Source organism: Urocampus carinirostris, chromosome 9, assembly GCF_059441175.1.
Source record: "Urocampus carinirostris isolate Australia breed hairy pipefish chromosome 9, RoL_Ucar_1.0, whole genome shotgun sequence".
NCBI classification, from domain to species: Eukaryota; Metazoa; Chordata; class Actinopteri; order Syngnathiformes; family Syngnathidae; genus Urocampus; species Urocampus carinirostris.
The window spans coordinates 9,183,492-9,198,203 of NC_142357.1; the positions used below are offsets into that span (position 1 = coordinate 9,183,492).

Here is a 14,712-nt window from a genome sequence, read left to right on the forward strand (position 1 = left end):
GTCGGGTTGGGCTGGATTTTTATTTTAGACCCAATCTTGTATCTAGACCTCTCCTGTTCTCCTTGCAGATTCAAAAGCCATTGATGTATTCTGTACTTATTTTGAGTGTCTAACTGTAAACGTATCAATACTCATTTTAAAAGTGAGGTAAATCCTTTAGTTTCTTTTTTTTTTTTTTAATGTGTCTCATTCAGTATTTACTACACACTCCAACAAATTTTGACAATATAACATTACAAATCCTAGTATACGTTGCACAAGTTCAAAAACCTCATTTATCTTAGCGATTTTATTGAGCTTTTTAAGAAAATAGCTATTTTCATACCCAATAGGACATCAGTGCTGTATTAGTAGGGAATAAAGGATCAATGGATGGAAGTGACTAAGTGAGAATACAAAAAACATAATGCTAATGGAACAATAGGGGGCAAATAGAAGGACTGCTGGCCATCAAATCAAACGACAAGTACAAAAAGGTGTAGACATTAGAGAATCAGTGGGAGAAAGCTGTTCTGCGCATGAAGAAAAATACACAAGCAATGGGTGTCCAAGCAAATTCAACGCAGGAGGCATGGAACTGAAACAACAGCATTTTTTTGAAATGTCACCCGTTCAATTCCAGCTCTTCGAAAAGCACATACAGTATAGCTCTTTCCCCCTTTCAGTCAATTAAAAGACCCGTTTCATATCAGTTGGACCCCCAACATAGCTTTGTTCTTTAAAGGATGGTTTGTTTACACATTCAGATTGTCCAAACAAAACCTTTCCCCAACTTGGTTTTACAAAGCTAAAGAAGGCCATGGCAAATTAATGGCATAAAAGTGTGCCTTACCCGTAGGGATGGGGAACGTTAGGAGGCTCAAAAATTATAATTATGATTCAGAGGCGTAAAATTTGATAAAATGATTTTTGAGGTTTTTTATTTCCAATACTTTTTTCACTTAACTATTTAATCCCTTGAAGAGTTTATCAACGGGAAACTTGTAAAAAAAAAAAAAAAAAGATCAATGACTTCATTTCCACTACAGTTTATTCAACTCGGAGAAACTCATGCAAACTAGAACGTGACAATAACGGCACACACACGATTTTAAATTAAAATAATCTAATGATTGAGTTACTGATTCAAAATGTGCAATGGAAAGGATGTAAAGCTTCTATAAATTTTGTGCAAACCTAGATGCTAATTTTTAATTTTGTGTATTTAGATAGGTAGGTAGGTAGGTAGGTAGTTAGGTAGGTAGGTAGGTAGGTAGGTAGGTAGGTGAATAGATAGAGAAAATAAGAAACTAAACCAAAACTTGTATTTACAACCGAACTGGAAAATAAAATAAATGAAATAATAGAAAAAATGAGGCACAAGTATGCTAATAGTCACATGAATGGGAAAATAAATTCAAATAATAATAAAAAGCAATGTCCAAAAATTGAAATAACATAAATGAGAGACACGTGAAGACAGCGAGAGTCAGAGATGGAGATGGAGAGAGGTAGTGATACAGAGAACAAGAGAGAATTACATTTCAATCCATTAATAAAACACTCTGTACTCACATTTTATTTATTTCATGGCGTAAAGGCTGTCCGCATGAATGCTTCATGAAATGTTTTTCGAATTACAACTTTTCATTTATTCATTTCTTTCTTTCTGTGTGTTTGCATGTATTTCTATTATGCTGTTTTATTATCTTTTCAAAATTGTATTTTGATATCAATTTTTACCATTTTTTTTTTCATCCTTTGGTTTGTGTATTTATCCAAACACAAGACTAAAATTCACGTATTTTTTTTATTTTATGTTTTTAACTCGCACATTACAAGCTTCCCTTACAGAATCGAACTGTTCAATTAGAAATCAGTTGATAATTGCCGTGAATAATTTTAGAGAAAACAGTTGAATAAAATGCTACTCAATTCATATGATTGTATAATCAGCGCTAAAATAGGTTAGCCCACCGCCAAATAATCAGTGAAGCCCTTGAAACGTGTTAACCCAAGGGTAAGCAAGGTATGGACCAGGAGCTACATATGGGCTGCCAGAAGTTTTAATCCTGTCCGCTATTCAATAATAATAACAAGTACAATACAACTAAATGAAATGTGTTGTTTTGATGCTTTTCTTATCTTTAGTGTCCCTTTTTGTAGCCACGAGAAACCTATATTTTTCATAGCGCACAAGGCTAACATTCAAATAGCTGGCTTTATATTTAAAAAAAGAAAGAAATGTACTTTTATTTTTTATTTTACCAATATATGAGTTTTCTAATGTAAATGATCAAAATCACTGCTAAAAAAAAAGACAGATACTAAATCTCTTTTTTTCAATTACTTTCAGTTAAGTTTTATTTTTATGTAAATATATCGTTTATAAATGTCAAGTGTTTCAAAACAATGAAATTGTTGCTTTATCAACTAATATACAAAGAAATATAATATATATATATATAATATAATTGATTCCGTTTTTCATATGGGACACCTCCAAAGGAGATTTCATAGGATGCGAGTTCATTATTTTGACTATTATGGCTCACTGTTTTTCATTGTTTTGACTATCATTGTCACTTTTGGCCAATCATGTTGCAGTTCTTTGATACGCACACCCTTTAGGGCAGATCTACTTTTGTAACCTATGTAATGAAAAGGAAGCGCTCAAGGGGGAGGGTCTTTTGAATAGGTTGAACTTTCTTATTGAAGGCTTCTCTCCCTTTTCTAAATTCATTGATGTCTTCTCTCCCTATGCTGACTGTCTGCTAAAGTTTAAACTTATCACTTACGTTATTATTTCCCCTTGTTTTGCAGTATCATATTTTACTCTCTATTGTCCCATACACTAATTAAACACATCAATCAGGATTTTTTTTGCTCCTGGCCCAGCAGCAGTGACACATATTTTAACCCAATTTGGCCCGCAACTCAAAAAGCTTGTGTTAACCACTAAACCAAAATTCAGTTACACAAAACTATCAAAAAACCGCAACAATGTCGAGATGTTTGTGTGGTTTTGTGAATTTCCTAAGAAATCACACTGCATAAGTGGCAATGACACAAAGGAAAGAACAAGGCAGTGACATTTCGAGAGAACAAACGAGTTACTCACATTCTTGTTTGAAGGTGAAATATTCCGTCAGATGTCTACATTCATGATTTCCCCGTAGAAGAAAGAGAGTCTTTGGGTAGAGGATTTTCAGCGACCACAAGTACAGGACACACTAAATGTTGGTTGGAAAAGACAACAACAAACACACAATCTAGTAAATGTATCGCTAAAATTAGGAGGCTATAGCGATTTAAAATTACCATGTTACTATAGTGATGACCATTTTGGAGTATCAATGTCAATTTATTGTATTTATTAGTTTTTATAGTTTAACATTAACCATACTTTAGGCAATGATTCAATTAGACCAATACTATTACTTGACTTGCAAAACATTGGGTGGGGTTTGGGGTTTTGGGGTTTTTAAGGGTTATTGTTCTATCTTCGTTATTCATTATCCATTATCCGTTATCGGTCAGTTCATAATACGCTACAAAGCCTAGGAGCCGGGACACTTACTCTCAGCCAAAAGGCCAAGCTAAGGTCCTAGCCCTAAAGCCTTGCTGCAATCATTGCGAATGCACCGTTCCCGGAGGTACTGCAATACCGGGCCGAAAGGATTTAAACTCAGATCAAATTATAACCACTAGCCTATTAAGAAATGGATTTAGAATATATCTCATCATCACAATATTTTTACTCACGATGCCATGTTGTCCACATTGTAATGGAGCATTGTGGGAAAGAGTTTAGCCAAAACGACGCTGTACAACGTGTTATCGTAAAAGTAGTGTGAAGATGTGATAAAATCTAATGTATTTTCCTGTACCTATAACCCTAGAAGTCCAATAGGATCTGGCGCTTGCACTGCAACAATCTTGGTTCAAACCCCGTTGTGCAAATTTGGTCAGCAATATTGTTCGACTGGTCAATCTTTGCTCAAATCAGTTAATTTACTAATTGGGTTTAGCCTTGCAATCATTTTTAATGCAACATTTGTGACCTACAATGCTGAATTTGAGCTGAGAAAAAGTGAAACAAAATTTGATAGCGGTTTTTCATTGAAAATCAGGGGTGCACATTATACCAGGGTGCGTGTTGTACGCAAATAAATACGGTAATTGGCAACTAAAATAAACTAGAGGTGAAGTTTTTGGAGATAATGGACCCAGGCTGGGGAAGCATGAACTACAAACAGGGGTGCTCAAAAGAGGGATTGCATTTTTCCAGTTCCAGTTCCAGTCTTGGTTTCTGGTTCAGACTTTACAGGTTTTTTTTTGTGTTGACATTTCTGTTGTTTCTTGAACCCATGATTGTTTGTCACTTTTTCCATCTTTTTATGATTGAAGGCAATCACTCTTTTGAGCACCCCTGCCTCCAGTTCCAGCTTCCCCCACATGGCTCCATCATCCCCCCAAAACTTAAGATAATCTCACATCCCTATCCTGGCGGCAGCTTCTGGTTCCTGTCTCGACGGTTAGGAGAAAACCCCTCTGTAACATGGTTTCCGGTCCCGGCAGTGAGAGGAAGGCCCCTTAGCTGCTACTGGTTTTCTATCTGGGTTGCATGGAGAAAGCCATCGACCGCGCCTGGTTTCCTTTCCTGGTGGGGAGGAGAAAGACCCTCGGCCGCGTTTGGTTTCCTGTTTCAGCGGCGAGGGGCAAGGACCTTCAACCATCCCATTCCCACTGCTGTGGCCTCTATGAATTTTTTTCTTTTTTTGTTGTTGTGGCCATCCGGTATCCGACCCTTCCGGGGGAGTTTATGTTAGAGTCTTGTGTGCCTCATTCCACTAGAGGGCACCAACCATGTTTAATGTAATGGGCACTGGTGTGTGGTGATTGGATACACACATCCTCACCCTTTAAAATGACATTTTGATCAGCACACCATGCTGGGTCATTATCATTTTATATTCAGCACCACGCAAGGTTTGTTCGTCTTTGGTTCTTTTTTACTTTACCCCCTGCATTTTCCAGTTTCACGTTTGTTTTTTGTTACTGTTTTTGTTGGTGCATTTTGTTTGTTGTTTTGTGCCCCCATATTTTGGTAGTTTGGTCCTGATTTTGTTAATAAATAGCGACTTTGTTTTGAGCACCTCTGTTTCCAGTTTTCCCCCACATGGGTCCATCACCGGCAAAACACCAAATCCAGAATAAAACTTTCCTGATGTCCTCGAAGTGCCTGTTCTACATTCAGTCTAAACTGTCGGTGACATAATACTCATCTCATCATGATTCACTTCAGCCAGATAATGTGATCGCCAAAACACCGTTTGCATCACGAGGGGAAAAAAAAGCCCAATCCAATCAATGTCCTTTTTGTTGGAAAAGCTCACTGAACTACAATAGGGTGGTTGAGTCAACTCAATTGTTGCATTTTGCAAGGCAGACAAACCTGGAAATTAAGAATGAATCTAAAATGTTCTTATTCATGTTTTTTCTAACACATTAAAGTAATCTAGATTTAGTGTTTTCGAAAATAATTGGAAGGTTTTCTTTAGTTTGTGTCACCCCCGATATCTCAAAACAAGAATTGACCTATTTAAACTCAGTAATTCAGATTAATGAGCACATAATTTTCCAAGTGAAACCAAAAGAAGCATGCTCGCCAATTTGGGTTGTACTGTAATAATTTTATGGATTTATGTGTTTCATTAGCATGTTATCATAGATATTGATTTTGAAAAGCTCTCAATGACAGTCGTAAATAAAGGTAATATGCAATCATACATTGAAATGGAGTTTATGAATCTTCAAATACGCAAAAAGTATACATTAAAATAAAGCTAAAGGTAATTCACTATAATGGAGAATATTTTTCTCCAAATTATCACTATTGCTTGATTTTTAGCAGTATGTACTCAGGATAAAAAAACGTAATTAATTTATTCTTGAGTATTGTTTTACATTTGACACTGATCTCAGTTGAACTGCAGTGCAAAAAGTGGAATAGAAAATTGTAGTGAAACAAGTGCAGAATACCCATCTTCCCAAATAAAACTGTTTTGTAAGGTGATTTTGCTCATTGTGAATTTTATTTAAAATTTGATTTTACAATTTTTAATTTTAAGAAGTGTTTTTAGTAAAAAGAGAGTTATATATGATGAAAATGACCTGGCATGGTCAATGTTTCAATTCTGATAACTTGTTTAAGGGTTTTGTTTTCTCCCCAAATTGCAAGACTTTATTTTTTGTGATATAAAAAAGGTTAATCGAAATGATCTGTTAATATTTTTTTATAAGTCATTTATTTTGTAAAAATACTATTTGAACTTATTTTTCTCCATTCTTAAAAAATATGTTTAAAGAGACACAGTGTGTATTATGAGTGCTTCCTAGTGGTTGAAAAAAAAACTTACTCATTAAAACAAAACAATTTTGATTTAAATCATATATATATATATATATATATATATATATATATATATATATATATATATATATATATATATATATATATATATATATAACTGCATTGTTTAGAATACTCTCAGGTCAAGAAATTTTCATTTTCTTTTAACATAACATGAGCCTCACCAAGAGAAAGCTGACATTTCATCTATGGGTACCCAAAAATCCAAAAAGCCTGTGAAAGGCTGGGCAAAAAATTAATAACAATGGTGCAGTTTTCTTTCTTGTGCTTTTTAGCACTTGTTTTTGGTTGCATGACACATTACAGCAGGGTTCACCCACCCTTTAGAAGCTGAGAGCTTCTTTCTGCTTATTGGCGGGAAAAGCTTCAGTTTTGATATTCGTTTCTAAAATACCAAATTATGTTACTACTATGTTGTTACTATGTTATTACCATTTTGCGTTTATTAGAAGTAAAGACAACCACTAAAGTATCACATCCGCTAGAAATCAAATTGATCAATCACGGGAGTGCTATCTTCAGATCCTGTCCGTGGTATACTCAGGCATTCTCAGGGGACACCACATTGGATACCTCTGCATTTTAACAAAGAATAGCGTTCAAATAAAATTCCAATGCAATAAAAGTATCTCAGAGCTTGTTGTTTCCTATTACGAATGAACATTTAGGAGCAAGCACTGTTCTCCATGGGCGGCATGAGCAGCACAGCAGCTGAGTGGTTAGCGGCACAGGTCTGAGGTTATGGGTTCAAATCAAGCTACCAGCCTTCCTGTGCGGAGTTTGCATGTTCTCCCTGTGCTTGCGGTTTCCTCCAGGCACTCTAGTTTCCTCCAGGCACTCTAGTTTCCTCCCACATTCCAAAAACATGCATGTCAGGTTAATTGGCTCATCCAAATTGTCCCTAGGTGTGTAAGAACGAGTGAGTTGTCAGTCTCTGTGTGCCCTGGGACTGGTGGGAAACTGGTTCAGGGTGTGCCCTGCCCACTTCCCGAAAATTGCTGGGATGGGGCTCCAACACCCCTGCGACCCAACTGAGGATACGCGATACTGCGAATGGATGGACGGATGGACTGTTCTCCATATGCAATGTTTTCTTACCTCAATACTGAAATAGCCTCTGTCTACGTAGTCCCCCAGGAAGAGGTAACGCGTGTTGGCAGGTGAACCTCCCACTTCAAACAACTTCATCAGGTCGAAAAACTGGCCGTGGATATCTCCACACACTGTTAGAACGACATGACAGAGTGCATCCAATCATGAACATCGGAGTACGTATATTTATACGTGTCACGTCCTACAAGAATTGAAGAAAAGAGCCTATGTTTCTTGTTATAAGTGAACGGCGGGACATGCATGTTGCGGTTTGAATCCATCACCGCACCTCCCCGTTGTTTGAAGCTGTCAAATTGTGAAGAGGCTCGAGGACCGTAAAAAATGCCGGCGTTCAACTTGCCATCCGCCCCTTTTGCCATCTGTCTGCTCCCACTTAGTCGAGTTCCCGTCTGCAGCTGCTTCACTTTACAGCTTCTGCATCTGTTTGACTGCTGACATCTGTCTTTCCCTTCATAAAGTTACATTCTTTCTGTCAATGTTGTTTTTCTATCCCGTTTATAAATAATCAGGTGATTGAGAGTGACGCTAGTGAAATTTAGCTTTGCGCCTATCATCACAAGCTTCTGAAAAAAATTTGGGGGGATTGGAAAATGAGGCTTCATGAAGCTTTGTGAATATTTATGATATTTTTGAGGCTTTTAGGCAGTGCCTTTGGTTTACAAGCTTCATTTTAGAGTGGATCCCAAATAAATAAATCAATATCTGAAAATCTGGAAAAAAAATACGGCAACATGGCCTGGTATCATTTTAAGCACAACAGCGGACAAGAAAAACATACAGAGAGTCTTCAACACAGCCCAGAAAGCTAACAACATTATAAAGGAGTCCTCTCGGCTAAGTGATCGTCCATCTTGTTGCTAAGGGTACCCCAAATTACCCAAAACCTTGTGAAAGGCTGGGGGTCAAATGAGAAGGAAGAAAATGCGGTTTGGTCCCTTTGAGTCTCCGTAGGTTGTGTTCTTGTGCTTTTTAGCACTCGTCTTTGGCTGCACTACTCAATACAGTGACATCTAGTGGTCAAATATTACAGTGACCCTTTAAGGCAGCATATTAGTCATTAAGGTGAGTTTAAATTCAATTCGGGAAGTTCTAGCATCCTCTGGCAGATAGTTAATTAGTGTAATTTAATTTAATATTTAATCGTTGTTTAACGATTTTAATCATATCTGCACTATTATAAAAATCTTTTTTTCTGATGACCATGTTGTGACATCACAAGACCTGGCCCATTTTTATCTCATGCACTACCAAGGTCATTTTTTTTTCAACTAGTATTTTGAGCTATGCTTGAATATATGCACGATATTTGGATAATTTTTGTATCTTGAGGTCATATTATGATATTTACCTAACCATGCATTTTGAAAATGTTTACATTCCTAATTGATAAACAAAACCTTCCTTTTTTTCTCAATAATATTAATGGTTGGATAATATTATGTCATGATTACTCATTAAGATCACCTGTGCCCGCTCATTTGGCGCCCAGTCCTTTTACTCTGTCAGTCCGGCAGCGAACCTCTATTGTTACAAGGTAAGCATTTTGACCCTGACTCACTGCACCCGATCTCCCCAATTGTCTCCGGCTCCGACCTATTCTTTAATTCCGACTACGTCTGCTCTCCTGTCCCGGCTTACGTTCCGTTTTTTGATCCAGACCACATTTTTGCTCTCCTGTCCCGGCTATTGACCTGTTTTTTCCGTCCTTGACACCGCCTTCTCCCGCTGCGGGGGATCCACTTCCATGTTCGGATCACGATCGGATTGCATGAGCGTCTCGCTTCCTGCGTCCAGCGAGCACCAGTTCACGGGCGCTGCCCTTCCTCTTTCTATCAATAAACTTGTGGTTAACACTACGCATTTGGGTCCTAATTCCGTTCTGGTCTTGACATATTAAAGACATTGTGTGAACATCTGAAGTGCCTGGAAAAATAGTGTGAAAAAATGGGTCCACGTTTCCAGATATACAAATATCTGGTACATTCTCACAAAATAAGCCGTATCTCTATAAAGCGAATGTGTTTTGGTGCAAGCGCACACTTTTAAAGACTACCAGCGCTGCACTTGGCTGTACATCTTATTTTCCTTCCATACAGATTGCAAATCTCCAGATCAACCCAGACACATTTACTTTAACATTGTACAGTGGCCCCTCTACATACGAGCTACTCTAGTTACGAAAAATTTGAGATACAAGATGTCTTTCGGGCAAATATGTTGCCCAACATATTAAAAAATACAAGTTACGAAAATGTATAAGCGCTAGCGAGTGGGCCGAGTGCTCAAGATCGCTCTGCGCAAACATCAGTTTGTCGCAGTTAGCACAAGTGTTTCTCGCTATACAGACCAGATCCTGCGGTTTGTGTTGTGTTTTTTTAATCACATTTCTTACGTATCAGCAACAGTCTTGCGAGCTCCCTCATTTATCTACCTCTACACATCCACCTCTGTTAGGGCCCAGTCACACAGCCGTTTGTGTCTGTATCGCGGGTAAAATTTTGCGATTTTTTTTTGCCCGTGGTTGCCCGCGATGGAAAATGCGCAAAATTGGCCAACCCGCTGTTCATCGGTGGTATTCCCGCAAAACAGACGCCGGCGACTGTTCCGCTTCCTCATCGCGTCATTTCCGCGTCATTTCCGCGTGTGGACCACGGGTATAAAAGCTGCCGAGCCGGTGTTGTGCCGAGAAATGCATCCCTGCCGAGATTTGCATCCCCTGGCTACTATAACCACTTTGACCTGGTTTTATCTCACTTTTATATCACTTTTCAGGAATGTAATAGCGGACATATAACCAAAACCACTTTGTCTTGCATTTGTTGGGAATGTAATACAACTTAAACCGTTCCGTCTTTGTATTTGTTGTGAATGTAATCGAACGGTAATGCACACCGTATATAAATCACTTTTGAGCAGGTAACATGTTTATTTTGCCCTTTTCTATTCAAATCGCTTGTATTGTAACTGTTATGCACTCTACCATAAAGCTTATTTCAGCATAATAAGCTTTATGGTAGAGTGCATAACAGTTCTCAAAAGTGATCCAATTATCTCGGCAGGGATGCATTTCTCGGCACAACACCGGGCTGTAGAAATCATAACCGCTCAAGACACAGATCAAGATTTCAAGCTATGGCACCGAAGAAGCCAATATGTTATTATTGTAATAGTTTTTCATTTTTATTTTATTATCTTGTTATGAAATGAAAAGAAATGTCAAGAAATAAAAATGGATTAAGACGAGGTCACTACGGTGACGGGGATCCATGTTCACCCCTTGACGTCTCGAGCACAACTGACGTGTGCTCGGCAAATCGCGCTGTATATACGCGGAGAAAGGCGTTTGACCGTCACACGCGTTACACACGCTAATTCACGTGATAACACCGCAGGCGCAGAACAAACGTGCTATGACCGTGCTCCACCCACGATTACCCGCTAAAATTTCGCGTCTTACCCGCGTGTAACCACGCCCAGGCCGCGGCCGTAGCACGTCGTTCCGCGTCATTGCCTCGTGTGTACCACGTGTGCCGCCCGCGGTTACACATGGTCTAAAGTTTTGAGCAGCGCAAAACTTTTTCGTGCGGCCAACCGCGTGTGAATTTCTGACCGCGTGTAAAGCACGGCTGTATCTCGTCTGTATGGCGATCTCAAAGCGTCCAACAGCGTCTGCTTCACGGGCAGAAATTTCTGGCCGTGATTCAGCCTCGATACGCCCGTGAAAGGCTGTGTGACCGGGCCCTTAGCACCCACCGACTTCTTCCATGGTATGTGCTCATAATAAACTCACATTTTATATCGTTATTTTTTTTTTTTTATCTTATTACGGTTTTTATTATGTTCAATTACTATTTGATTGTCTTTTTAATGATCAGGAATACGTGTTTTCTAGCTATTTAGGGTTTACTTGGATGATTTTAGGATGCCAGGGAATGGATTAAGTGTTTTTCAGTTATTTCTTATGGGGGAATTTTATTCAAGATACATAGGAAATTCGATACAGGAGCTCACTCCGGGAAGAAATTATTTTCTTAGGTAAAGGAGCCACTTTACTGGCTTCCATGTTTGCTTTCTTTATGCAGTTCCATTATTTTGTTGGTGGTATGTATCTGTCGGTTACAGCTGCAAATAAGAATTCAGAGTCAAAGATCACAACGGAGATTTTTTTTTTCCCATTGTACGACATTGTAATGGGGCATCATGGGTAAAAGCCCAAGTATGGATGAAGAAATTGCAGAGTACTATTTCCACATTCCTTAAAATTACTTTATCTGTTTCAACAAAAGACCCTTGAGTTTGTCATTTGTCATAGTTCTATCTCCAAGTTGTGATACATCGCATAAGTTGGCTACGAGTAGGTTGGTTCTTCTGAGTCATATGGTAAAAAACTTAGCATAGCTTTGCCGGAAGCGGCGGTCGAAAAAGCCATGCTCTAAACACCTTCTATCTGACTGTCTCCACATCTGCCCAGCTTCCCTAACCACCAGGGAGCGGCACTTGCAAAAGCTGAGCAATGTTCCTACACGGTAGCGGCCCACACAGATTTCTCTCAACACTTGCATTTACATAAATGCTCACAATAGTTCGACCGGCGATGTCAGTTGTCTTGATGGAGCTGAGTATGATCGTCTTCCTGTCTCAAACACTGTTTTCCATTTTGCCTTTCATCGATCTCAATCAAGTCTCTATTCCTGCTTTCCGTATTATCTTAGATTGGCGCCATTTACCCATTTCGGAAAGATGGGCGGAGATATCGGAAGGCGTAAAATACAACGATTGTGTCGGAAGAACGATTCACGTTGAAATGGTGGCATAAGCATGGCAGGTCAAAGAATCAATAAAAGCCATCCAGTTAACACTTGCATGTGGGGTTTCTTCCTTACTCTGTGGAATAGTGTGTCAAACCTTTTCTTTGCTGTCTGAGTCTTTGCTGTCTGAACTGCAAGAGTCATGTGATTTTTACCAATAGCTATTGCATAAGACATAATTATAGCAATTGAAAGAATGTTCTATTAAATTGATATGGTTACTTTAAAACATCAATTTAAACGATTCATTACGATTCATTTCTTTGTGTTCTTCACTCTTTAAAAGCAAAGTAACGAAAGGGGGGCAGCATAAAGGCAAACTTGTAACATCTGTCCCTAATAGTTATTACAGTTTCACTGAATAAATACAGTATGAAGTGTTAGAAAAGGGTTAAAATTGTGTGAACATATTCTCTTAAAACTTTTGAGGAGCCCAGTCTTTCATAGTATCATTGTGAGTGGTATTTTTGGGGGAAAGTCAGGGTTTTTTTTCCTGGATAGATTTTTTTTACCTAAATATATATCTTGGTGTTTATTTTTTTTATTTTTAGAAAAATTAAAATAGATAGGACAAAATATTTATTCAGATAATCAGGTTAACCAATGACATTTAATAACAAAAACAACCCAAAAAATCCACAAAAAAAGAGAAATGTGTAATTATATTGGAAAAAATAAAATTATAACGCAAAACAGAACAAAATGTACAAACTGTGACGAAATACTGTTTTTTAAAGCACCCAACAGTGCTTGTGTGTACATGAAAATTCAAATACCTGTGACTGGTGCCTCAATGTCCAACATGGTACGCTCCTGGCGCAAGATGGCGGCCCCCTCGTCGATGATGCGCAGGGCCACCGCCTCCTCCAACCGACCCTCCTTGGTCAGGTGAGCTTTGAGCAGGTCCACCCTTGGACGGCCCTCGGCGTCGAAAACCTCTTTCATGGTCAACCGATGGGCCAGAGGGAAGGGGACCGCTGCAGACAGGGGTCAAAAAGAGGAGTTTGTGGATGAAGTTAAAGGCATTCCCAAAGATTTTTTTTCCCAAATAGGCACAGAACTTGTAGTGTTCTTCCCCCCAATATGCAAAGTAGTTGCAAAATGTGTTTTTTTAGCCTGTAAACCCTGTTTACCGGTACCACATCCTCCTGTGACACCACGCCTATGCATTCTCCACAAAAACTACCAAAACTTTGCTTAAAACACTGGTAACCTCTTTGAACCAATGAACACGTAAAACAATATGGTGACTGGTTTGCTAGGGCGGTAGTGTTTCTTCAATAACGGCAAAGCTCAGCATGACAAAGACAAGACATTGTATCTTCATCCTTATCTCGGAAAATAATTGGAACATGTTGATTAAATATACAGTGGTTTTCGGCAAAAAATGTGTACTATTTTGGCATGTTTAGGAATGTTGGATTACCTTTAAAACAGGGGTGTCAAAGAAAGATACATAAAAAGAGATTGATAGATAGATAGAGAGAAACAGAGAGAGAGAGAGAGAGAGAGAGAGAGAGAGAGAGAGAGAGAGAGAGAGAGAGAGAGAGAGAGAGAGAAAAAAAGAAAAAATAAAGCAATAATTAAAAAGAGATGGAAAAGGAGGAGAAGAAAGAGAGAAAAAGAAAATTTGAGAGATAATTAGAAAAAGAGGGAAAGAAAAAGGACAAGATAGAAAGAAAGAAAGAAAGCAAACAAAGAAACTTCCAGTTGTTTTGGGAGTGGTGCCTGACTTTCATAACATAAAGTGGATACATTAAGATCTGCAGGTGGTTGTTTGGCTCTTTTTTTCTCTTGTGCTTCTCTCGGCATCGTTTCGCAGGCTGTATTCAATAAGTCAGCGGGCCTAATCCCTAAAAGATTCAAGGTGTGGGCAGCTAGCAAGGGGAAGCAGAATATGATTGATGTTCCGAAAACTCGCCTTCAAACATGATAAGCCCTTTGCGCTCTCTATTAGGGCGCTACAGGCTTTGACTGGGCTTGAGTTATGGAAGCTTCAACTACTGTAATGAAGCAAAGGGGTGCGAGGGAGGGGAGGCTCGGTTATCAGGGTTGCCTGCTTCTGTTCCGCAGTAATGTCTCCCGCCTCTGTTCTGCAGTAATGTCTTTCTTACATAATGAAGGCCCTAAGGGAGCTGCTGGAGCACAAGGGGGGGTTGACTGACGAGGGAGAAGGGAGGGGTGCACAGCTGCACGTGAGGAGTCACATACACAGAAACAAGGCACACAGAGAACATAGCTATCGTATACCAGGGTACACCTTTTTTCATGGCCAAATTCAAGCACTTTTTCAAGACTTTCGGAGCCATTTTTACAATTTCTCTAGTACAATTAAACTAAGAAATACGATATGAATTATGTATTTTGCTGATCCAC

The 14,712-nt window shown here is 38.8% G+C and overlaps 1 protein-coding gene across 2 annotated transcripts in view; it reads right to left on the reverse strand.

Moving 5' to 3' along the window:
* Positions 1-14,712, reverse strand: part of ppp3cb (protein phosphatase 3, catalytic subunit, beta isozyme) — a 76,428-nt gene that overhangs the window by 36,885 nt on the left and 24,831 nt on the right. For both annotated transcript variants that reach the window (XM_088344471.1, XM_088344470.1), the window contains exons 2-4: positions 13,113-13,313; positions 7,514-7,638; positions 3,101-3,212 (exon numbers count right to left, since the gene is read on the reverse strand). In XM_088344471.1, coding sequence (XP_088200597.1) covers positions 3,101-3,212; positions 7,514-7,638; positions 13,113-13,313 — 438 coding nt within the window. The remainder of the gene's footprint in view (positions 1-3,100; positions 3,213-7,513; positions 7,639-13,112; positions 13,314-14,712) is intronic.